The sequence below is a fragment of the Aspergillus welwitschiae genome, assembly GCF_003344945.1.
Source record: "Aspergillus welwitschiae strain CBS 139.54b unplaced genomic scaffold BDQ94scaffold_28, whole genome shotgun sequence".
In the NCBI taxonomy this organism is placed as follows: Eukaryota; Fungi; Ascomycota; class Eurotiomycetes; order Eurotiales; family Aspergillaceae; genus Aspergillus; species Aspergillus welwitschiae.
Genome location: NW_020798722.1, coordinates 325863 through 349989, shown reverse-complemented (window position 1 = coordinate 349989; position 24127 = coordinate 325863). Strand labels below are relative to the sequence as shown.

General features: G+C 51.3%; 8 protein-coding genes across 8 annotated transcripts; 3 read left to right on the top strand and 5 right to left on the bottom strand.

Annotated features, from left to right (window-relative positions):
- Positions 1-916: 916 nt before the first annotated feature.
- Positions 917-1638, top strand: BDQ94DRAFT_172808 (uncharacterized protein; the record flags this gene model as incomplete). The annotated part of the gene is made up of 3 exons (XM_026772030.1): positions 917-1061; positions 1193-1413; positions 1477-1638. 3 exons carry the CDS (start codon positions 917-919, stop codon positions 1636-1638), a joined length of 528 nt encoding a protein of 175 aa, XP_026623756.1.
- Positions 1639-2198: 560 nt separating this feature from the next.
- BDQ94DRAFT_161213 (tannase and feruloyl esterase) lies at positions 2199-3926 on the bottom strand (the record flags this gene model as incomplete). Its single annotated transcript, XM_026769343.1, has 1 exon — positions 2199-3926. The coding sequence occupies one exon, from the start codon at positions 3924-3926 to the stop codon at positions 2199-2201; it is 1728 nt and encodes a 575-aa protein (XP_026623755.1).
- Positions 3927-7660: 3734 nt separating this feature from the next.
- On the bottom strand, positions 7661-8255 carry BDQ94DRAFT_161212 (uncharacterized protein; the record flags this gene model as incomplete). Its single annotated transcript, XM_026769342.1, has 2 exons — positions 7661-7896; positions 7949-8255. The coding sequence occupies 2 exons, from the start codon at positions 8253-8255 to the stop codon at positions 7661-7663; spliced, it is 543 nt and encodes a 180-aa protein (XP_026623754.1).
- Positions 8256-8497: 242 nt separating this feature from the next.
- On the bottom strand, positions 8498-9585 carry BDQ94DRAFT_161210 (zinc-dependent alcohol dehydrogenase family protein; the record flags this gene model as incomplete). Its single annotated transcript, XM_026769341.1, has 2 exons — positions 8498-9024; positions 9078-9585. 2 exons carry the CDS (start codon positions 9583-9585, stop codon positions 8498-8500), a joined length of 1035 nt encoding a protein of 344 aa, XP_026623753.1.
- Positions 9586-9897: 312 nt separating this feature from the next.
- On the top strand, positions 9898-13224 carry BDQ94DRAFT_161209 (FTFMHR domain-containing protein; the record flags this gene model as incomplete). The annotated part of the gene is made up of 7 exons (XM_026769340.1): positions 9898-9951; positions 10262-10289; positions 10340-10360; positions 10396-10591; positions 10638-10756; positions 10816-10867; positions 10923-13224. The coding sequence occupies 7 exons, from the start codon at positions 9898-9900 to the stop codon at positions 13222-13224; spliced, it is 2772 nt and encodes a 923-aa protein (XP_026623752.1).
- A 62-nt stretch (positions 13225-13286) lies between these two features.
- Positions 13287-14739, bottom strand: BDQ94DRAFT_172803 (FAD-binding domain-containing protein; the record flags this gene model as incomplete). The annotated part of the gene is made up of 2 exons (XM_026772029.1): positions 13287-14057; positions 14110-14739. The coding sequence occupies 2 exons, from the start codon at positions 14737-14739 to the stop codon at positions 13287-13289; spliced, it is 1401 nt and encodes a 466-aa protein (XP_026623751.1).
- A 3387-nt stretch (positions 14740-18126) lies between these two features.
- BDQ94DRAFT_172802 (uncharacterized protein) lies at positions 18127-18912 on the top strand (the record flags this gene model as incomplete). The annotated part of the gene is made up of 1 exon (XM_026772028.1): positions 18127-18912. One exon carries the CDS (start codon positions 18127-18129, stop codon positions 18910-18912), a length of 786 nt encoding a protein of 261 aa, XP_026623750.1.
- A 1953-nt stretch (positions 18913-20865) lies between these two features.
- Positions 20866-23901, bottom strand: BDQ94DRAFT_172801 (GMC family oxidoreductase; the record flags this gene model as incomplete). Its single annotated transcript, XM_026772027.1, has 2 exons — positions 20866-20986; positions 22088-23901. 2 exons carry the CDS (start codon positions 23899-23901, stop codon positions 20866-20868), a joined length of 1935 nt encoding a protein of 644 aa, XP_026623749.1.
- Between the last annotated feature and the right edge of the window lie 226 nt (positions 23902-24127).

The window sequence follows — 24127 nt, the reverse complement described above, 5'->3', positions numbered from 1 at the left end:
TCCGAACGCCGTTTCCTTGCTTGCCAAGCCGTTGGCCTGTTCTCTATGACACACGGAAATAATGGACCGGGTTCCTCCCTTTGTACAATATCTCCGACCACCGATGCCAGCTATCGACGGACTCTTGGCGTTCCAACCTTTTCTTCCTGAGTGGGTATTCTGGGACCGGCATGACTGGCAGCATGTGGTTTAGCTCACTTCTTGGTCACTACCTTCGGATCAGATAAGTATTTTCATCGGGATTCACGCCCATTAGGATGACAAGCTATGACCAGGGCCGTACTGGAAGAATTTATCCGGGCAGACCAGCTCCACCAGAAACTCCCTACCTTGACTGGCATACCGAGCCGAAAGCAGATGAACGTCCGAAATTCGGACCCTCGAATGCCCTGCTGATAGACACTATGATGTAACCTCGCGATATACTACTAAAAGCCCTGCACCATTCAGGCAGCTCAATGGTCCGAAATTCAGTGTACACTTGCGGGATTAATCTATTAGAGTCCAGACGGGCGCCACCCCTAGCTCCTCCTACATTGTGCTGCAGATTCCTTCTACGTCGCACTCAAGGCAGTCACCAGACCAGGAACCCGCCTGAGCCCGAAAAAAAATATCTACTAGTGTACAGAGATTGTGGAAAGGAGTGCCACGGATACCAGAAAGATGCGGCGGAACATGATCTGGTGGTCTGACAACTTTCCCATTGTTACCGGCGTCGGCGTAATAATGGAGCGAATTATGACTTGATGTACTGCCCTACAAGATTGAGGCCAGTGCATCACACGGACTCACTGGAGCATATAACCGTGCTGATCCCACCCAACACAGCTATTCCACATAACAAGCTTATTGGACGTGAAGCATCTTACTTCTCTCTAACACGTTGCCAAATACAGACACGGCTGCAGATCTAGAGATGCAGTCACTTCTTTTCATTCTCACTGCTGTTGCAGCCCTTGTCGCTCCTGGCCTTTCATGGAGCTTCCCTGGCACTTTCCCTATAGTGAGGAGGGAATCGATAGAGCCTGGCAGTCCCTTGTATGAATGCCACGCCAATTGCGGTACGTGTGGTGCAACACCAATTTATATGGATTTCCTGGAACGGCTCCACTACCCTCACGATCCCTTTTCTCCCTTGCTAGATCCCTTCCCAGTCCTGTCCCTTCATGCAGCTAATCGACAATTGTCGCAGGCGGCGTCATCCTCATCTCCCAAGACAGCGACGATTACTGCTCCAATTCGACGTACAAGTCTGAGCTCAGTGCCTGTCTGAAATGTGCTCTGACATACAACATCTGGCAATACTACGGCGACGACGTGAAGTCTGCAGCCGAGGCTTGCGGGGACAGCGCCACTCCTAGTGCCTCTTCTGCTACTGGCGCTGCAGCAACGGCTACATCTGCTTCTAACCGGGTATGTTGTTCGTACAAGTGTCTTGTACTACGCCAAGAGGTAACTAATAGACCTTCATTGCAGTCTGCTACAAACACTGGGAATATGGCGACCATCACTTCCACGGCTACACGTAGTAGCTCTGCTTCGTCCGCAACGTCTACTTCCGGCGCAAATACTTCGCTCGGTCTCAACGCATTGGTGCTAGTGTTGGCTGCTGCGGCCGGGGTAGGGGCTTTGATGTAGAAGTTCTGCTGGATGAGAGTAGATTTTAGTTCATGGAGGGAGGGGATCATGAGGATGCGGTATGGGAAGACGGAAGTAATATATAAGGATGACACAAAACGTGTCTGTGTAGTATAACTGTGTATAATGAGAATGAAACATGAAATAAATAGACGTACATCCATCTAGTATTAGGAGCGCGAATGCTCTGCGGCTACAATTGGACCAGAAGGGACTTATACCCGAAAATACGACAATAATCAACTTCTCATCAGTTAAATTTAGATTGAACTATGTTATTCGCTGAAATTTTTATGGCTCTAGCTTGGATGATAGGATTTTTGCTGAATAATGTATTATGTCTATTACATGTGCATTCACAGATGCAGATAAGGAAGTCGAGTAGTAGAAGTGATATGCTCAACAAAGGTGATGCCATCGCAAATTAGAGAAATACTAATCGAGACAGGACCATCACCGTGAACCCTAAATATGCACATAGAAAGTGACACTAACTAATATACATGAATCGCTCTGACGATTATGCGTCAACTGTGCAATGCGCAGCCTTGATCGGCTGCTTAGTAAAGGGGCACCTTGTAGGCGTCAAAGGTGTAGTCCCAGGTGTCAAGAGAGGCCTGGTCGTAGACGCAGTTGAACTTGGTGCCGTTCTCGGTCCAGAGAGGCCGAAGGGGCCAGGAGCAAAGCTGGGCGTTCTGGCCCTCCCACTCACCCGCCAGGTGCGTGGCGTTGAGGGTCTGGGGAACAACACCGTTCTCAACCCAGTTGATCATGACAGCCAGGTTGGTCTGGGGGAAGGGACCGTTTGCCTGGGCATCGTTGGTAGAGCAGTGAGAGGCACCAGGAACAAGGAACAGGCGGTACCAGTCACCCATGGCAGCGACACTGGCGTTGTAGGACATGTCAGGGTACATGACACTGCGGACGGAGTTGTAGAAGTGGACCGAGGAGCCGGTAGGGATAGACTGGTCAGATTCACCGTGGAATGAAATGATCTTACCACCAGCCTTCTCAAACTCAGTCAGGTCGGGCCAGGTGGTCTGCATGACATCCTCGTAGCGCTGCCAACCCAACTCCATCCAGTCACGGAGGGTGTCGTAGGTGACATTGTCAAGGGTAGATAGGTTGTCGGCATCGCGGAGCTCCAGGAACTTAGCAACCCACTCACCACCGGTAGAGGCAATGCTCAGTTCATACTCGCCAGTCTCCGAGTTGTAGGAGGTCTCAGCGTCGCTGAAGGAGGCAGTAGGCTGGTAGGAGATGTAGGCACGGCGGCCCTTGGAGTCATGCAGACCCTTCAGGATTTCAGCAGCCACAGCAGCACCCTCGGCAGAGACAGTGCCGTTGATGGCGGGGTCAGTGCCACGCTTGCCAAAACCGAGGCCAATGCTGCTGCTCGTGCTGGCGGCGCAGTGGTAGGGAAGGCCAATGGTGGAGTTGATGTTGAAGTGGAGCTGACAGAGGTCGGTACGGGCAACGACGCCGTCAACCAGGCCATCAAGAGAATCACAGGCGTCGATGGTGGCATTCAAGATCTTCTCCAGCTCGCAGGGAGGGGGGTAGTATCCGAGGGTCTTCTCAACAACGTTGGAGTAAAGGTGGTTGGCCTGTTGCTGGCCGTAGCGAATGGCAGGGGCGCCAGGGATAACACCGTCATAGACGCCAGGGTATCTCTGGACCTGACTCCAGCCTTCACGACCTCCCTCGGAGCAACCCTGGTAGTAGGTGTACAGCTTCTTGTCACCCATGCTGTAGAAGTTCTTAGTGAACTCCTTGCCGACGGTGGTCATCTCGCCAATACCGAGGTAGCCCATGGAGTAGAGGGCCTCGTAGTTGATCGTGCCATTGGCCAGGAGGAAAACAGTGTCTAATTCACCGCCAAAACCACCGTCGGTAGTACCGGCAACAGCACCATACATGACACCACCGGGCAGATAGCTAGAACCACCAGTGATCATGTAAGCCATACCACCTGTGGCCAGGAAGCGGTTCTCGAAGCTCTCCGGGGCGGGAAGCCAGTACTGCAATTTAACGGTGTCGCCGCGACCATTGTGGGTGTAGTTGAAGGTGACGCCGCAGTAGTCGTAGGTGGCATCGGGGAAGAAGACCTGACCGCTGGTAGAGGCGTTGTAGACGGGCGACGCGGTAACAGAAGAAGGAATCATGGTGAGTCCGTATACAGAGCTGGGCAAGGCAGCCTTGACATTGGCGGTGGTACAGACATCAGCCAGAGAAGCCGCATGAGCGGTGGTGGCGGTCAAGCCCGCCATCATCGCAGCACGACGCATGATGAACTTGGAGAATTGAGGTGCAGAAGTAATGTGAAAAGAGTGTTGACGAAGATACAAAGTTAAGGCAAGTCTTTAAGGGAGAAAAAAGGAGTGGATGAAGGGTTGATGTCTTCTGGAGATGTGATATGGTCGGAAGGAATTCGAGACTTATATAGCCAGCATCTGACCATGACAAGCTCTTTTCTAAACTACTGTGCAAGGGAGATCATCATTGTGGCGGAATCAGGCGAACAGCTGGTCAAGAGACGGTGCCAGTGGATGCGGGTGAAGGTGGAGTCCAAACGCCTCCCTCTCCCCTGCCACAGAGTGGATAGTGGTTGTGGTTGAGCCAAGAACGCGTGTCCTACGGGGCACTGAACAAATTACGCTAGTAGCCACATAGATATTGTCTACCACATAGACCGATCAATTGAAAGCTTCGAAGTGGAACAGGCTAGAACGCACTTTGGCAGATTCGTCACAACTGGATGCTGGGTGGGCCCAGGGCATCATTATCTGCAAATACACCCGGGATGAGGCTAGAGCATTTCGAACACAAGTTGTTGATGACTTTGTGGCCTTCTTCCTTATTATTGTCGTCATTACTCCTATTCAAGAGTCCTATGGAGAACTGACGATATTCCACGACGCGGATCGAATTTGTTAGCTCAGGTAGATTTTCACAGCGGCCAATAGTGACCTCGTGGCGCGGCGTTTAGCGTAACCTTAAAATAAGAAAATGAAAACGGATGCTTCAGGGTCTTCTCGGCTCCCTTACCACGAGCAATATTCACTAAGCCTTTTCATTCACAATCTGCGGCATCCTTTGCACAAGGATCATCTCAATGAGGTTTTCTACATACACGTTCATGATGTTGGATTTTTACTCATGTCGGCAGTTTGGGGTCCAGGCACTATCTACTTTCAGGGTCCAAGTCAGGCTGGGTTCGTTGTCGCCCCGTGCCGTCAAAAGTTTTATCCGCCCTGTACGTAAAAGCTTGTCGATCATGAATCCATCCATCTTAACATAATCACGAGATTTCCTATCCTACTTTCATTCGACTGCCCCATCCTGCACAGTAAATCCTCGTTCACGTTAGGCACCAGCTTCTCTCGTGGCTGATGGATCAGCTCGTGGATGAGCAGGATTATGCTTAATTGAAGAGTGGAACCTCTTCACGGCCAATTCTCGGGACTTATTCGTCAAAGAGGTCTTCATCAGTTTTCTGATATGGGCTCTTACGTGGCGACCCCGTATCCTGGTGGGACCCGGGGTATATTTTTATGCGGACCAGGCAAGAAGGCTGAACGGGAATCAAAAACTCTATCGTATAATCCATAATCCTGGGACTGGGAGGTACTAACTATCCATAGTACGTGGTGCGTCCGCGCCACTGACGGACTAATGCAGGTACGCAATGCTCTGAAGATCGTTCTAGACGCTACGGCACAGCTTTAGTAGTCACTACACAGGTTTCAATCATTAAGCCTATCCCGCGGAATCGTGGTTTTGCTGGCTTCAACCTTGGTTGGTACCTATGTGGGGGTATCGTTTTCATTGCTACGTATAGCATAAGAACTGCTTTCGAAAACATTTCGATCAGGATAACCATAGTGTACAGTAAAGGGATCTTACCAGGGGTTTTCATAGTAAAGGTCGTTATGTCGATCTACATAGAGGAGACACCAATGGTGACTACTAGTGAATGGCACCATTCATAGCGGTTCAGGCTATCTTCGACAAACAATAAACTACTAGATACACCAGTCTATTCCGGAAATAGCCCCCATTCCTGGCTGATTGCCAGGTCCTCTACCGCAGAATCATGATTCGGCATGCCGGGTGGAGAGATCTAATCCGTATCAAACTCCTGAACTAAGTTCTCGGCCCCGCTGTTTCCTCTCCACATTGATTAGCTGTAACCCTAGCTGCATGTTACTAAGCGGCATCTTTTTGAATCTGACAAGGGTTGAAACAGACGCGTGGCAAATCCCTAAAGTTCAGTGGATACCCAGGGACCCATCACAGTCTTTCTTTCGTAAAGTCACATATCACGCTTATTGAGACCACGGAATATTTTCATTCGTTAATATCGCATTGGTCATCATGAGATGCCAGGGTCGATCATAAAGCAATGCCCCGGGCTATGATATGCAGGATGATAGTGTACATCAGCACAACAATCTCTTAATGAGGTTGACGGCAAGATAGACACTGATGGGTTCAGGCAGCAAGGTTTTAACTAACAAACAAAAGCTTAACAGCACGGTAGTGGGACCCCGGAAAGAGGGCCTTGGATTTGTTACTCTGCGGTGATAACTTCATAAGATCCTCATGGCTCCGTTTGACGTTTGCGTTCATGTTGTGGGGGAGTTGATAGGCAGCCATATCCACCCGGTGACAAAAATAGTATAGCTGTGGGCTGGGAGATGAAGTTGGTATCTGATTGATTACCAGTGCGATACGATCTTTCTCAGAAACCAGAATCTTGGCTGCACAATGGGAGAGAACTTTGCGTCGGACAAATCACTGATATGGGGCATAGAGCCTTCCTGTTCATCAACTTGGCGGTTGCTCAACCAGCAGACTAGGCAGCCATTACAAGGAATTACCTGACTGGGAGGATTATTATAATAAAACTGCGCGTTCTTGACATCGGTCTTCGACGAAAGCCTCCCACCCGGCAGATTGTGGCCATTCTTTTACCCATAAGAGGGGCTAGTAATCTGTTCAGCCCTTTGAGGTAGAAGTAGGCAGTCTCTCCCGCTTTTCTTTCAGTTATTTTCTTACCTCATTTTCTTCTGCCGCTTAGTTTCCCTTTCTTTCCTGCTTTTCGAACTGAAGGCAGGTCTACAATCCTCTATCAAGTCCTTCAGAGACCTTCACTCATGCAAATGAGTTCATTGGTTATGGACATACAGCGCTGTATATGAAGACTCAGATGGGGCGTTGCCACGCCCAGCTTTGTTACAGACAATAGACTTCCCATTTGCGTGCAATGTCCGCCATGTACTTGTACGTACGACAGGTGGGTGTATAGTAGGCCAGACACTATTAGGACGGGCTGAGGATGCACACAAGAAGATGCAGTATATAGGGGACTAGTATTATCACTGTGCTGTGAATACATGACAAATAAACTGACCCTCATTTTGTTTTCTCACCTCCTAGACCCAGGCCTGAAATCAACACCAGAGTTAACCATAAGCCTGTTCGTTTGCTACGCCGATTATGTACTAGATCTTTTCTCCTTTTATAGCTCGGACCTTTTGAGCATGTCTGCTTTGATGAACGGCAATGCTCTTCAGGGTGAGTTAGGTAGGAGTGGCCACTCTCGGTGCGAATTGTCAGCCGAAACGTGTTGCAGCTATTCGCAGCATCTGCACCGGATATGTCTCTCGATCTAGCCAGGATTCTTTAACTCCTCGCAGTCAGACCTGCGGTTACTCCAGCAACGAGTAAAGGTGGTTGCAGGCTAACCAGGATGCCCCGCACATTTAGGTTACCCCGCGGTTCCCGGAGCCCAAGTGTCCATTAACATTAACTTTCTCCCACCACACTACTATCGCCAGAAACCACTTCTCTTCTTTTAGTATACCCTGCTATAATGTCTGTTGCTGCAACAGAGAAGCGACCGGAGATCATCGAGATTGCGCGGGGTCTGAATCATGTTCCCATGTGCGAGGAATACGAGCGCATGATCTCCGGCATGCTGTAGGAGATCTTGATCATTGGGCCATTCATGCACAACCTAACCATCTTCAGGTATAATCCCATCGTCCCCAGGTTGATGGAAGCCCGCCATCGGGCCCGCGGAGTCACTCAGGACTACAACAACCTCGACGCGAAGTCTGTGTCGTATGAGAAGATTGCCGACGTGCGCTACGAGCTGCTGCAGAAGGTGGTGGGTAAAGTCGGCTCGGGAACCTTTGTGGAACCCCCATTTAACCCCGACTATGGCTGTAACATTGTCATTGGCCGCGATTGCTTCATCAATTTCAAGTGAGTGCACACATGCATGCAGCAGGGTTTAAAACACTAATCGAAGCCAGCTTCACTGCCCTCGACACCAGCTTGATCATCATCGGCGACCGCGTGCAGTTGGGCCCCAACGTCAATCTCTTCACGGCTGGACATGACGTCAGTGTACTGTCGCGCCGCAAGTTCGTCGAATTTGGCCATCCTATTCGCATCGGCGATGATTGCTGGATCGGCGGCAACGTTGTCATCTTGCCTGGGGTGACCATTGGCGAGGGCTCAACTATCGGTGCGGGTTCCGTTGTCACCAAGGATATCCCTCCTTTCTCTGTGGCCGTGGGAAATCCCTGTCGCGTGCGCAAGACCATCCCGTCGGCAGAGGAGGAGGAGCAGGATCCAAACAATCCTTACCGGAATATGGTGCGCGAAGATAGACAATAGACTGATCCGGCTTAGGTGATTTGTGCGTTTTATTACAGTTTAGTCACGGCCAGTGTCCCGATAGAGCTGACTCTGAGATTCGCTTCATGTGAATCAATCACAGCAATTTGATTTATGATATACATAACACCTCATGTATCTACCCGCTCACCATAACCCCGTGCTCAAATCAAAAGTCGATACAGATCTTTCCAACATGCTGTCCACTAGCTAGATAGCCATAGGCCTCGACCACCTGGTCACGACTGAACTTGAACGTCTTCTCGACCGGCACGGGAAGGTCCCGGTTTCCGATGAAGCGCACCGCTTCTTCTAGCAGCTGCTTGGATCCCGTCATGATACCACGAACCACGGCGCCCTTGCCGAGAGCCAGTGCAGCAACATCCGGCATTTCCTCCTGGGAAGCCTGAGCCAGGAAACCAATCACCGCAATACTGCCACCGTACGCGACGGCGTCGAGGGACTGCTTGATGGTGCCCGCTCCTCCATTCTCGAGAATGTAGTCCACGCCTTGGCCGTTCGTAATCTTCTGCACCTCGGCAGCCCAGTTGGGCGTTTTCTTGTAGTTGATAGTATGATCCACGCCATACTTCTCCTTGACGTACTGGAGCTTCTCATCGGAGGATGACGTGATGATAGTAGTCGCGCCAGCCGCCTTGGCCAGGACGAGACCGGTGATGGACACTCCACCGGTTCCTAGACAGGTCAGATAATGCAATCACAAAGAAGAATGAATCATCGTGACATACCCAAGCAAAGCACCGACTGGCCCGGGCGCAGAGGCAAGTTGCCGTAGAGAGCATTCCATACCGTAACTCCGGTGCACACGACACCCGCCCACTGGGCATAGCTCAACTTGGAAGACTCCGGGATCTTAACCACAGCGTGTGCAGGCACCGAGAAGTATTCCCGCATGACACCATCAACAGGTCCACCCAAGCCCGCATGCCAGCTCTTCAAGGGGCCGTACGTAGTAGCAAGATCAAAGTTGACGATAACCTTGTCCCCCTGCTGCAGTCCGCAGACACCCTCGCCCACCTCGACGATGTCGCCCGCGGCATCAGAGCCTGGCACGACTTGGTCCTTGACGGGGAAGGGGTACTGGCCGGTGGAGATGGCAATGTCACGGAAGTTCAGGGCGACACTGCGGACTTTGATAAGGACTTCATGCTTGCCGGCGGAGGGGATGGCTTCTTGATGTTGGACCAGCTTGTCCCAGGAATCGCGGGCGGAGAGACGAAGAACTGTTTGGGACATGTTGGGATGTTCTGTTTGTAATGTGTGACAATAGTTGGTTCGATGGAGTTGTTCGAAATTATAGCGCCGGTAGTAATGTGATATCACAATCTTCAAATTACTAGTGTTATCCGTATGTTCTGATTTGTGAAGTCCAAATATTTGTCTACAGTCGGCGGGTTTATATATGTATGAAGGCGCCACATTTCTGCCCCAACTAGAATCGCCATGACGGTCGTGATGCGATATAACATCATTATAAATCAAACAATGGTACAGAACTCAAAGGAAAAAAGCCAATTAATGTTTTTTTGGTGGCTTGCCCCGTAAAAGATGGTTCTAAGAAAGGTTGTTATTGGGGTCAGAACCGTACCCTCCTTTGCAGCGGTTGGGGCAGAAATATGGTTACTTTTTGCCCCAAAAAACATTTATAGAGGTTACATAATCGGACAACGAAGCGGCGGGACAACGAGCCGCCGCTCTGCCTACCAAAAATATAATAATCAATTAAAATTAAAGTAATTCAGTACTATATAGATAAATATATATAAATAAACTAAAAATTGCCTTTGGTTAGATATTCAAACCAATTATAGCCTTTTTTATTGTAATTACTGTAGTATAATAGCCAGTATCAAGTATTTTCTATTATCTGCTTAATTTTAAATTAATACTGCAGTATATACTTTACTCATAGAAATTGACCGCAACTAAAGACTTTACAGGTAAGTGCTAGTCTTCTATCTTAACAAATACTCTCTATATATTTAAATAGCTTCAATTCTGACCCAATTTTGTAAGATTCAATATTATATGTCTTGGAGATATAAGGTGGTGAGGGTCACCGACGGCTCGTTGTCGCGACGCTTCGTTGTCCGGTTACGTTTTTCTTTTGGGAAACTTATGAAATCATTGAAGAACCGATAGCCAATGACTGCATCCGAACCCATGAAAGAGTGGGGGCTATCCGGCATGCTGACTCATATGTTACCCTCTCCTTCTCTGCCCGCATTTTGCACCCCAATTTGTGCCCCGAATTTCCGTCCCAACCTTCCCCATCATGGGAATTCAAGCATCATTTCCATCCCTTTCCGAATGGCTCCAGGAAGACCCAAACTCCATGTCCCTCCATGTACCTTCTGTGGGAGGATCTTCAGTCGGTCGCAACACCTGCGGCGACATGAGCTGATTCGTAAGTGTCCCTTCACCGGATCACCCTTGGCAATCAGGTGGACACTCACCTTGTCGTAGATACGCAGGAAAAGCCGTTCCAATGTCACTGCGGCCGTGCATTTTCCAGACAGTAAGCCATTATCATGTAACAGTTCCTTTAGTAATGTCTTGCTAACATATTGAAGGGACCTTCTGAGGCGCCATGACCGGGTATCCCACTCGTCCACTGGACTCCAATCGCCTCCAGAGAAATCCTCTTCCAACCCTACTAGATCTTTGAGCACTGGTCCGGCTCAATTTGATTTAAACAACTCGACCTTACCAGTCAGTGCAGGCTTGGAAAATGTCATCTCGGCGCCGAATCTGTCCGCTCCGACAGCGCCATTCCAGAGTATAATCACTCCGCCGGCATGGGACGGACCATCCCAGACACTTCCTACTTTCTTTCAACCAACCCCGGCAAGCTTCCCCGACATGGAGTTGGGGCAGGACCCAATTTCCGATAACTTTGCCTTTGCATTTCCCAATTTCGTTCCCTCTCAATTCTTGGACACTGAGATCTCTCTCTCGGATCTACTCGAGCAGTTTCCTGCACAGGGGCAGGCGTCTCAGGGACCACGGCTGTCTTCAACGCCAGCTGGTCCTCCTGCTCCCTCTCTCGACGACACAGCCGACTATCCTAGTGTCCTGCCCGATCCAAAGGACCAACCACAGCGCCGCCTGCCATCGCTAGATGACCAGCCGCACAAAAGTGGCTTGGAGGCGCAACTCGACGCGGCAGGATGTCCGTGGGCAATCTCTGCGGGCGCGTACAAGACGATCGTGGACAAACTGACCGCAAAGCGGACTGCCTTGATCGATTTTTCACTGCCATCCAGGTGTGCCCTCGTGCGATATTTGGAGGGCTACTTCCGAGGATTTCATGACCATCTTCCGTTTCTTCATATGCCGACCTTCCGTGCAGAGACCGTCGAGCCCGAGCTCCTCCTCGCAATGGCGGCTGTCGGCGCCTTGCATCGCTTCGAGCATCACAAGGGCCACCAGTTGTACGTCGCAGCGCGGTCCCTGATTGACCAGAACACGCAGGATCGCCGTCGCAGACTGGTCGGGCAACTAGTCGGCCGCTCACCAGGATCTGCAGCATATGCCAGTCCTTTTTCAGACAGTCGCCGCGGTTCGAGCAATCCGACCAGTGCAAACGAGACGGCTGAAGATACTACTGACGAACTTCAGCGAGCACAAGCCTTGATCGTTCTGACAGCCATGAGCTCCTGGGGTGAGGAAGTCCTCGCGCAGGATAGTCTAGCGATGAGCAGCCAGCTGGCGGTGCTCGTGCGGACACTGGGGATTCAGGAAACGGACAATGGCGCAGATGCCGAACTCAGCTGGCTGGCATGGGTGGCACACCAACAGCGGCGACGTACCTTCTTAATCTCATACATCGTCTTTAACCTGCAGAGCATCATCTTCAATATTCCACCGCAGATTCTTACTAGCGAGGTGGCCGTGTGTTTACCATCCTGCGAAGCAGAATGGAGGGCTTCTTCACCCGCCGCGTGGGAGCGACATCGCGCCGTCTCCCGGCTCCATGAACGCGGATTCACTTCGACGCTCAACGAACTTCTCAACGGAAACGATATCACTGGTCATAGCCTTATCTCTCCCTTTTCCAATTACATCCTCATTCACGGCCTGGTACAGCGCATCTACTTTGAGCGACAAGCCGCTGGTGGCAGTTTGCGTACTCCACTCGTAGAATCCCTCGAAACAGCACTGAAGCACTGGCAATCTAGCTGGGAGAGCACCTGGGAGTCGAGTCTGGACCCATACTGTCCCAAGGGACCGTTGGGGTTCAACGCGACCGCACTGCTACGACTCGCCTACATCCGATTGAATTGTCGGACGGGTCTCTGTCATGAGCTCCTCTCCAGCGATACGACTCGTCTCAAATCACTCATCTCCCCAACACCACCGCTAGATCATATTAGTCGTTCCCCGGCCCTCAATCGTGCTATCCTGCAGTGCATTCACGCCCTGAGCATCCCTGTGCGGGTGGGAATCCCCTACGTCGCGCGCACGCAGACCTTGAGCTGGAGCGTACAGCACTCCATCTGCCACCTAGAGTGCGCGGTGCTGTTGATACGGTGGATGCAGATGCTGGCTAGCGCCGTGGCAGCACACGGGATGGGGAGTCTGCGGGAGGATGAACGGAAGCTGCTCCGCATGGCGGAGTACTTGATTCAGGAGACAAATGCTGTGGAGGGAGATGAAGGCAAGGAGGGAGAGAGTGAAGCGGAGAAGATCCAGCGGCTGGCGGGGATGACGGCGCAGGTCTGGGCTGAGATCTCGAGCGGGATTCATGTCTTTGATCTGGTGCGGAGGATTGGGGAGGCGTTAAGGGGGATTGCGGACATGCTAGGAGGTGAAGGGGAAGGGGGTAGTGAGACATATTATCTCTCCTCCAGCTCTGGCAGTGTAAGCCGGTAAGGGAAACGAGTTGATTAACATCGGTGCATACTATCACCATTTCTAAAGAACACCACCATGTTCTACTTCAACGCTGGCAGCGCCAACGCAAACACATTCTCCGGATCAAACCTCTGCTTCAACGTGCGCACCGCCTCTGCATTGGCCCCAAACGCCTTCTTGACTGCCTCTTCCGGCTTCAGGCTCGCGAATCTCATCAAAGACACATATGCCGTGGGCAAGACATTCCCCTCATCGGCCTGCACAATCTCCTCTGCCAGTTTAACCGCCCACTCCTCAGATGCCGCCGCCTTTTGCTCATCTATAGCACATCCCACAAACTCAAGCATATAATGCGGCTCCCTTGTCGCAAAGACAGAATGCTCGAGCTTGTCTGCGTCTTCACCAGCAGACTGTCCCCGTAACTGATGGATTGTGGCCATCGTGCCCGGATCAGACGGCATGGATGCCACATTCCGTGCAATCACCTCCGCCACGGCGGGATTGATGCGCCGGACGTTATGAGTCTGGAGGGACCCATACACAGCTTCGGGTACCAGGGCACCATTACCTGTGAACCAGTCCGGGACGGTCGTGGGGGCGACGGTGCTCATGAGCAACGGGGCGAGGGAGGAGATTCTCTCTGCCCATCGTTGGCCCTCCTCTAGGTCGGGGTGGCTCCATGTAAAGAGCACAGCGAATACGCGACCCTGAGGACTGTTGAAGGCGACTTGCTGCAGGGTCAGTGGAGGAGGGAGGCCCTCTGTGTTGAGGAGATTCTCATAGGCGGCGTTGAAAGTAATGATGGTTTGAGTGATGTCGGAGGAGTCGAAAATGATTGCGCCGGCGAGGAGCTGTACGTTTAGTACACTTGCTGTTACTATCATTTGGGGAAAGTGGGCGTACCTTTGGAAGGGAGTAGACCTTGATAGTAACGTCAACAATGATGCCGAAGATTCCCCCTGCACCACGGATACCCCTGAGGAGGGACTCATCAGCAACAACAATCTCCCCATTAGCATCCACCACCGTAGCACCCAGAATCTGATCAACGCCCAGTCCCCAATGAGACGAAAAGGGCCCATAGCCGCCATACATGGCCCAGCCGACATATCCGACGCTGGGGATAGAACCGGTCGGAGTAACCAGCCCCTCCTCCCAGAGGATATTAGCCAGTTCACCCTGGAGAATACCTCCCTGGACGGTAGCGGACTGACGATCCGGGGCGACCGTAACGGCCGTCAGGGCGCGCAGGTCGATGAGAAGGGCGCCATTCACGACGGAGCGAGCCTCGAGATTGTGGCCGCCCGAGCGAACGGTAAAGGGTACAGAGTGGGTCTTGGCGAATTTAACGAGTGCTGCGACATCTGCGGGAGACTGGGGCTGCACGATGGCCAGTGGACGGGCGTTGATGCCGGCGATGAACACCCGGTTGGCTGTGGGCACATACTCGGCGGAGGTGGGCGGGATGTAGCCGATGCTGGGATGCGAAAGGAGAAAGGCCTCCAGGGCTGTAAGTTGGTTGGAACCGGTCATGGTAACAATCAGTATAAGTTTTTGGAGGAGAGATTGAGGGTCGAACGAGAGAAGTGTTCATGCTTGATTTATAACCAGCAAAAGAGGGGTCGCGTAAGGCTGTGCAGTTGCTGACAGCCAGGTGGTCATCAAATTTATCAGCTTATTTGGATAAGGTTGGCTCTGACGCGCGGTCCGTTGTTCCATAATCTCACCTCATCATCCCCAGTCTTCACCTTGAAGTACTGGTCGGGAGGAGCCCCGGCATTTCTGAAGCTGACTGCCAGACTATGCCCGCTAATGCGATTATTTGAATGCTCCATGTATCCGTTCATAGTTATTTCATTGTGAGTTCGCTGACTGTCGTTCGGAGTGAACTCCCATCTCCATTTTCCAGTAGCCTGACACTCGACATCTCCAAATGCAGTTATTAGTGTTTCGGGATCAGCACTACTGTCTTGTAGCTTGCTCGGCTCTCGACTGCGTCATCTATAATTGGTCCATTCGTCTATCCTGAGGAACATTGGTCAGAGCGTTTTTGTGGGTCACTGATCCTCGTGAATCCTTTGCAGTTGTTACAGCGTTGCTAGTCTTCCATCAGTATAGGAGTGTATAATGTAATCAGACTTCAAGTCCTTAGTGTATATTTCCCATCAATGGCCATTATTCAGCTGCTCGTACTTTTGAACCCTCCATGCCCATAGCATTCCCTGTTATCTTAAGTGAAGCTTTCGGTTCCAGATCCCTTACTATTCCTGCTTGAGCGATCATGACGTAGTGTGAAAATGGTTATTATAGGGTTACTTGCACATGAAATGCGGCAGAATTCGGATGCATATGATATTAGATGCGGAAATGGGGAGAACACCACGGCACGCGTTTCCATGAATTGCACATGACCTGGAGAATACCTGATCAATGCCGATGGTAAATATCGCTCCCAACTCTACGGGCCGACATTTCAGTTATTTGCTCAAAAGAGGGGACAACTGATGAAGTGTGAGAAGATAGAAAATGTATGTAGATAGAAAATGAACCATCTGCGTCAGGGTGAAAAGACGTATCCGTCCCCATAGGGCAATCTCATTGTTTGGGGAGTAAGTTCCGGTTGTAGCTGGCTACACAGGAAATCAAAATATATTTCCCGGTCTTTCTACTATAGTTTTGATGGATGCTTGTTTCGGGAATGGCGCCCCGGTCTAGAGACCCTGGTTTGTTTTGGGCAACTGATCTGACACCTTTTTCGGCATCAAGTAACCAGAGTATCGATATATGCCGACTGAACTTCCTGCCAAACTTTATGGCATTGAACAACATATACGAATGTGACTCTCATAAAGTGCTTTGTGTTGGACTTTCACTCTCTGAAACGGATCCACTGCTAGTCAAACCGTGAAACTGAGCATGGCCAAGACTTGCCGTGCGAGTTCTAGACTAGCTAATTTCGGCCCTGTGCTACATACACTAGCTTTGATTGATGTCTCACCTTATTTCCAACGATAGTGCATATACTAACCTGCTCTGCTGTGGATCTCGCCGTCTGCGGTCAGAAGCTGCAGTATATCGTTTAAGTATACTCAGTATATCTCATAGGTACTCTGGTAGATACTCCTAACACATTGCGAGCATAGGTTGCGCATGGAAGCACAAGAGACCAACAATGCCCTGCATGATGTCACTTCTGCTCGCAACTTTTCCTTGTGCGGGACCGCGACGGCAGAGCTAACCCTAGGCGTTAGGAATGACTCGACAGCCTACTCGGCCGGAAGATGTCTGTACAGTATTCCTTCTCACCCTCTGTAGGGAGAAGCCACGAGCCGGGAGCACTCGCTTTCTTGATCCATAGATACCCTTTGCCTAGCTTGCAGTACTGGAGTGGCATCCCTGTGGGGCAGAATGTACTTACTCAGCGGAACTCTGGAAAACTACTAAACTGATAGAAGTATCGTCCCAGAACGTGGATAAGCTCATAACCGTCATCAAGCCTGCATCGTACCTACGTCAATAGTGTTCTCCTTGCAGCTTTCACCGATCACTTTGCTCTGTGGACCCTCGTTGCCGGAGTGATGCCGTGGAGGGGTAATTGGCGCGCAGATCCATCAGTCTCAACCCTCGAGCCGAAGATGATCGGCAGGAGGCCACGCCAGCGTCCCCATCAACCCTCAGAAGTGTATCGCTACCACAGCCGCCACCCCGACCTCCCAGGAAATGCTCCAATGAGGCTCCTGGGCCTCATGTGGCTGGGACCCTTCCATTTTGCATCATTCTACGTTTCAGGACAGGGCTGATTGCCAGGTCCCTTGTTGCAACACCCAGAAGAGCGTCAGGGTCCAGACGCTTTAGGTGGGCGCCACAAAGTCATAATTCATGTTTGAAGAACTGACATGCTTCAAAGCCTTGAAGTCATATGGTCTTCGTGTCGAAATCGAGCTAGCCGAAAGGCTTGTTTTCGGCGAAGACCATCGCGCAGTATCGCTACCATGTCGTCGACATGGTGAATGACAGTTCTCCTACCACTTTTGTACCGGCATTACCTAAACAGAATAAGGATTCACGATCCCAGCCTTGCAGGCCATCCGGTGGAATCAATAGTGTGGATACCGTTGACTCAATGTGGCCAACACGGCCGAACAGTTAGCTTCAGCCCAAGTCTGGCCCAGGCACAGGAGAAGAGCAGGAGCGTTTCGCTTCCATTGTAGACAGGATTGTCCCGGCAGATGTCTCTCTGATTGGATACAGATTATCAATCTGATATCCCACGACCAGTTTTCTCCAGGGATGGCTGGAGGGTTGATCGACACAGCCTGTTCTGGTTCCACCTTCAAGTGCCGATCGGTCACAGACAACTCACAAGGGCCCAGATGTTGCAGCAGTAACTGTGCAGTGTGGCTGGTACAATGATATGATGAGAGTTTTTCTCAGGCAACACTGAAACAACGGTGACTTCACTGAAAATCCCTGTTCTTGTTACATTGCCGCCATATCATATCACCTCCACGTCACAATAATGCCCTCAAACGCTGTTAGTGCCCCTTGCACTTGCTTCAAAGCTTAGATTATGGGCATCCATCAAGAAAGTATTCCAATTGGTTTGAGAACGAGCCGTCCTCGCTGATCTCTCCACTCGGCAACTGAGGACCTGGAGTGGTCTAACCTCGCCAGCAAACCCCCATGGTACCTGAATGATGCCGACGTCGGAGAGAATCTACCAGGTGCTCTGTAACCTGTTCACCTCCCACGCTAAATGCTGATCCTTCCTCAAGAAGGTGTATGGGTAGGCATCTCAGGACAGCTGAAATCATTATAAAAGCCTCTCTCTGTCCGCTCCTTCAGATACCATCCTCACAAGCCAATCACTCTGGAATCAAACCTCAAAAGTCATTCCCTCTTTCACATCCTAATTTCAAAATGAAGCTTACCGGAGCTGTTCTGGCCAGCCTCGTCGGCTGCGTCGCTGCCCTGCCCCCGGCGCCTTTCTTCAACGGCCCTCCTCCCGCTCCCTCTGGCTCGGTGGCTCCCGCTCCTGAGGAATCTTCCTTCCCTCCTCCGCCTCCTCCCAGCTCGGTCTCCGGCGCTCCTCCCTCCGTGACCCCCGAGCCCTACGAAAAGCGCCAGTTCGGTGGCCCCCAGCCTTCCGGCCCCCCCGCTGGTCCCTCCGGTTCTTTCGGCCCCGCCCCCTCCGGTTTCCCTGAAGGATTCGGTAGACGTCAGTTCGATGGCTTCGGCGGCTTCGGTGGTCCCTTCGACTCTGCTCCTTCCGCTACTCCCTCCGCTACTCCCTCCGCCTTCCCCGGAGCCGGCTTCGAGGAGCATCAGTTCCCCGGTCCCTCCGAGTCCGCCCCCGCTGGGCCCCCTCCCTCCGGCTCCCCTTCCCCCGTCCCATTCGGTGACTTCGGTGGCTTCGGCAAGCGTCAGTTCGGTGGCCCCGTCGAGTCTGCCACTGCGGGTGCTCCCTCTGGTGCCCCCGGTCCCGCACCCTCTGAGGGCTTCGGAGGCTTCTTCAAGCGCCAGTTCGGATCTCCTGCAGAGGGACCCGAGCAGGGCCCGCAAGGCCAGGCTCCCCCCTTCCCCAGTGGCGTGCCTTCCTTCACTCCTTCTCCGGCCCCTACCCCCTCGGGTGGCTTTGAGGAGCGTCAGTTCGGTGGATTCCCCACCCCGACTCCTGTCCCCAGCGGCCCCGCTGGTGGTTGGTAAGAAGCCCATATCAATGACATGGGCTATGGGACATGGTAATCCATGTGTGGCATAACGCCTAGCTGTGTTTAAGTTGTGTGTTTGCAGTCACAGTGTCTAGTATGGACTCGTCGTGCTGTAAAGTGTATATTGGGAACTTGAAGGCATGGAATATATGTGTTATGTGAATTAATTCTGCTTTATGTGTTAATGTCTTTCGTTAATATACCTTTTGGCCAAGGGAGATCACCGTATAGTTCAAGGTGAATTGGTCTGGTCCAAGTACTCAAATAGAGACGTGGAATATATACATGTTATTAGGCAAGATACCCCTGAACAGCATAAGTAGTGGTAGATACCTTTATCCATTGAGACTAGTAGCTATCGCAACTGGGGTGACTGATATTGCCAAGTCGGGCAGATCGAGTGCGGGTGGTTAGCTTAAGAATGGAGCCTTAAGAATATACCGGCGTTGCTGCATTGATGCCCAATCTCGACTCCGCTGATGCCACTGGGGACAACATTCTTGTCATTCCCAGAGCTCTCCTCTCTTCAGTATCATCATTTGAGCTGTGGGGAATATGAGTCGAGATAATTTAGATTCTTCTTTTCATCCAGGGACGACAACCTTGGCACATCATCAAGAATCTCAACTGCCTGTCAACGCGGCAGATAACGTGCTTTGCCATAGATGTGCGAAGCTACCCATAGAAGATTGGCTCAAGTTTCCCAGATCAGAATGCTTATCTCGTGACTCGATTCGTGATAGCATATACCACGACATCCGGGAATCAGTTGAAGTTGAGGCTGGCTGCCCCCTCTGCAAACTGGCTGTGGAAACCATACGGGCCAAATCCTATGACGCCAACGATACCAAAGTGAAGAAATTCAACTTCATACTTTCGACCTTGGCCTTCGACCCTATTCTGGTATATAGCTATGACCTTAATAACCGTATGTTGATTGGAAGTGTCGGGATATTAGAAGATGATAGGGATCGCTTGCGACTCCAGCCCCGTAACTATCAGGCGACTTATGTTGGCCGAAAGATAAAACATGGCCAGATCGATTTCACCTTTGTGCATTCCTGGTTGCATGACTGTGGAAATAGTGCAGATCATGACTGCGCGACCAATCCATCAGAGCCAATTGACATAATCTTGATCGATGTCCACGACAATCGATTAGTGCGAAGGAGGTCAAATGTCCGATATCTAGCCTTGAGCTACGTCTGGGGTCAAGCAGGGGGACTATAGACATTGACTGGGAACTATGAGACATTGCAGGATAAGGGCGCCCTGTCCCCCGACAGAAGTAATATACCGCGGACAATCGCCGACAGTATGATGCTTGTCCGAGAGCTACGTGAACGCTACCTCTGGGTAGACCGTCTGTGTATCTTGCAGGATAGTGGGGAAAAGCACGCCACCATCCGTGATATGGGTAAAATCTACTCCCATGCACTTTTAACTATCTTTGCACTCAGTGGGGCAGACGCCAATCATGGCTTACCTGGTGTACGGCCTAACTCTAGACCCCCACAAATCATTGAAAACGTGAGAACAGCCCGCCTCTTCTCTTCTCTTCCAAGCCTAGGAGATTCTCTGAGGCTGTCTCTGCATACCACTCGTGGATGGACATTTCAAGAGGTTTTGCTCTCTCCCAGGCGTCTGTTTGTGTCGGATCGGCAGGTTTATTTTCACTGCAAGAAGAATAGAGTCCGATGCGAAGACACACCCAGCACGGAGGGTATCGACTTTGAGGAGACATACGGACTGAAGAGAAAGATTCTATTGTTATGGAAAGGGGTTGACAAAAATACGTATGACTGGCGAGGCTCGAGATCAGTGTATGAGGGTCTTGTTGAGAAATACACGGAACGGAAATTGTCCTATCCTGCCGATATTATAGATGCTTTTACCGGTATCTCTTCCATCTTGAGCGACAAATATAAAATGGATGGCTATGAAGAACTTATTGCTGGTCTTCCACGACGGGAGTTCCTTCGTTATCTTCTATGGTCTCCCAAAGAGACCCCCACTCGCCGGCTGCCGAGGGTAACAGGCCGACATGAAGAATTCTTCCCAAGCTGGTCCTGGATAGGTTGGGTGTGTCAGATAAATTATAAACCTATTGGCTCGAGGGGCATTGATCCAGGAGTGTGGATGAACGAAATATCTACACCATGCACAATAGAGCTTATACGGCCAGATGGGGTCCAAAGAGTTGTCCATCAGCCCCCCGGATATTGTTACTACGGCTACCCCTCATGGTCGATTTTTAGCCGAACGCCTGCCCAAGACACTCTCCATGATATGGTTCCGTGTGATATTGTTTCTAAGCACCCAGGACACAGTGTCCTACACTTCTACACTTTGGCCGTTCCAGCCATAAACTTCTACTATGAGAGGTGGTCCCATCCCCCATGCCATGATCCTCGCACTCGCATACCAATTATCGATTCCCAGGGCCATCGGTGCGGGATCTTGGTCGGTAAAACACCATCCAATCTAAACCATCTTCTTCCCAAATGCAAGTATGTGTTTTTGTGCTACGCTCATGTCCTGGTCCGCGATCTCTCAGAATACGACCTTGATGATTGGATTTACAATGAGTTCGATCAAGCCCGCTGTGTCCCATTTTTTCTTCTCCTTTATCGAGGTGGCGAGCTCTGGGAGCGGGTTGGCTTGGCTATAATTAAATGGAAAGCTTTTGAGAGCGCGCAGCCAGAGTGGGAAATTATTCTACTGGCATAGGAAGTTATCAGCATATTTAGCGAGGGCTTGCTTCACCAGCAACAGAATATGTCCATGTCGGTATTTCATCATGAAAAAAATTCGTATTATTGACTAGATAGCCAGTGGATGCGCAGTGTTGCTCTCATGCATTCATTAACTGACTGGTAAATCAATTCGAAGAAAATAGAACATCGGATGATTGTATTTCAGCTGGCAACCCCTGATCCGTTTGCTTAATAATTAGTGAAACTTTCTTCCCGTACAAAACATATGACTATCGTTCGACAAACTGAACAATGCCCTTGTTTGATAGTATTGTCTGCTCACATATAACGAACGTCTATTCATGTAACCTGTCTATGTAATCTACCCATTCTATCCAATCTATGATTATACCTCCCTACCGTCTAAATACTATCCCCTAATATCCTCACTCATATCCCCATCATACCACTCACTGCATGGAAGCATAATCTTCCAAGATAGCATCCGAAATTTTCAGCGCCATGGCATAGAACACCGTCATGACATGGGACGACATTTGCGTAGGGGGAATAGAACCATCAATGACACGCAGTCCCTGCACACCATACACACGGGCAGCATTATCGACAACACCGCCCATCTCCTTCGGCATCATGGAGCAAGTACCCACGCCATGGTAGTTAGGACGGAAGTGGTACGGGATGTACTCGGTCCAGGCGCTCAAATCGGCATCATACGCGAGGTTATCACCGGGGATAGTCTCCCCAGCGAAGTAGGTCTGCATGGCACCGGAGTTGGAGATGTTACGGGCCAGCTGAGTAGCGGCAGCCTGACCGAGCAGGTCGAGCTCGTTGAGGAAGTACTGAGGGTCGTAGGCGAAGTGGTGGAGGTAGGGGTCCTTGTCGAGGATGTGGACGTATCCTCTCGTGAAGGGCAGAAGGTCCCACACATCGAAGCTAGCCACTCCGGCAGTGTCGAGGAAGAGTTCCGAGTACGCGACGTTGTGGTTGACAATCCAGTCGCGGTAGTTCTCGTACTGGATGAGCAAGGCGGTGGTGTTGTGGAATCCGCCACGGGCGACGGCCTCTTCGGCCCACTGCTCCAACTTGGTGTTGAGCAGCTCGTGTGCCTTTTCGGAATAGTCACCAAAGGTCTCGTTGAAGGTGGCGAACCAAGCGGCCTGTCCCTGTCCTGCACCAGCAGAGGTGATGCGGGAGCGGACGGTAGCGGTGGTCTGGTCCTGCAGGTTCAAGCCGACGGGCAGGTCAACGACGGTGTCGATACCAAGGGGCTCCAGGATGGACTTCATTCCGATACCGGAATATTCGAGGATTGTGGGAGAGACAGCGGAGCCCGCGGCCAGGAGGACCTCGTGCTTAGCGTAAACGTTGTGGGTGTTGCCCTTGTGGGTGCCGAATTCCACGCCAACGGCACGAGGGGTGGTGCCGTTCTGGCTAAGGAGCACCTTACCAACATACTGTCCGGTCAGGACTTGCAGGTTGGGACGTTGGTAGTTGGGAAGTAGCCATTCGCGAGCGGCATCGGAGCGCACTTGGTCTTCGTGCAAGGTGTTGGGGAACATGGACACACCATGGGGGTCACCGCATCCGAAGTCTTTCTTGGTGGGAACGCCCCGGTCTTCGACAGCGCTCATGAGAGCCTTGACGATGGGAGAATAGTCATCGCCGGTGTCGCGGGGTCCGGCATGGACAGTACCATTAACACCATGGCAGGATGCGTTGAAGTAGTGGCCAGCAGCGATCTGTTTGGCATTTGGTGCGCGAGCACGCTCAGCCTGGAGGGAGTAGGCGGCCACATTGTCCCAGTTCCAGCCCTCATTTCCAAAGACAGTCTCCCAAGAGTCAACCTGTGCCTTGTGGGGGCGAGTCCAGGTGCCACCATTCACTAGAGTAGAGCCACCGAGACCATTTCCGGAGCGGATCAGCGCGGTTTGATTGTTGGTAGCGAGCTCCACGGTCTCGTAGGCGTGGTCTACACTGCTGCCAAAGATGTCGCCGTAGGCGTTCAGGTCCTCAATGATAGGACCTCTGTCCGACTCGTAGGAGCCACTTTCGATGACGAGCACACTGATGTTGGGGTTCTCCGTCAGACGAGCAGCGGTGGTGAGTCCAGTCAGACCTCCACCAGCGATGATGTAGTCGACCGTGCGGCCGGAGACATCGTTGGGATCAGTCAGGAGGCTGGCTTCAATGCCATTGCTTCTGATGTAGTGTGGCAGGGCCGCAGCGAGGGAGACCACAAGCGAGCTCACAAGGAGAGTCTGCATGATGGGCAGATGAGAGAATGAGAGAGGAAAGGCTGGTTGCTGATCAGAAGGTGACAGGAGGACCGAACGAGGTTACTTATACGCTCGAGTCAATGGTCCAGAACCAAGTTGTTCGATAATCCAATTCCTCTGCTTTCCAAGAAGCCATCCTCATAATGCATACTGATAGGGGCCGTGAGCTGAACCTCATCCTCCGTGTGCTCAGCCGTCGGTATCCCGAATACAT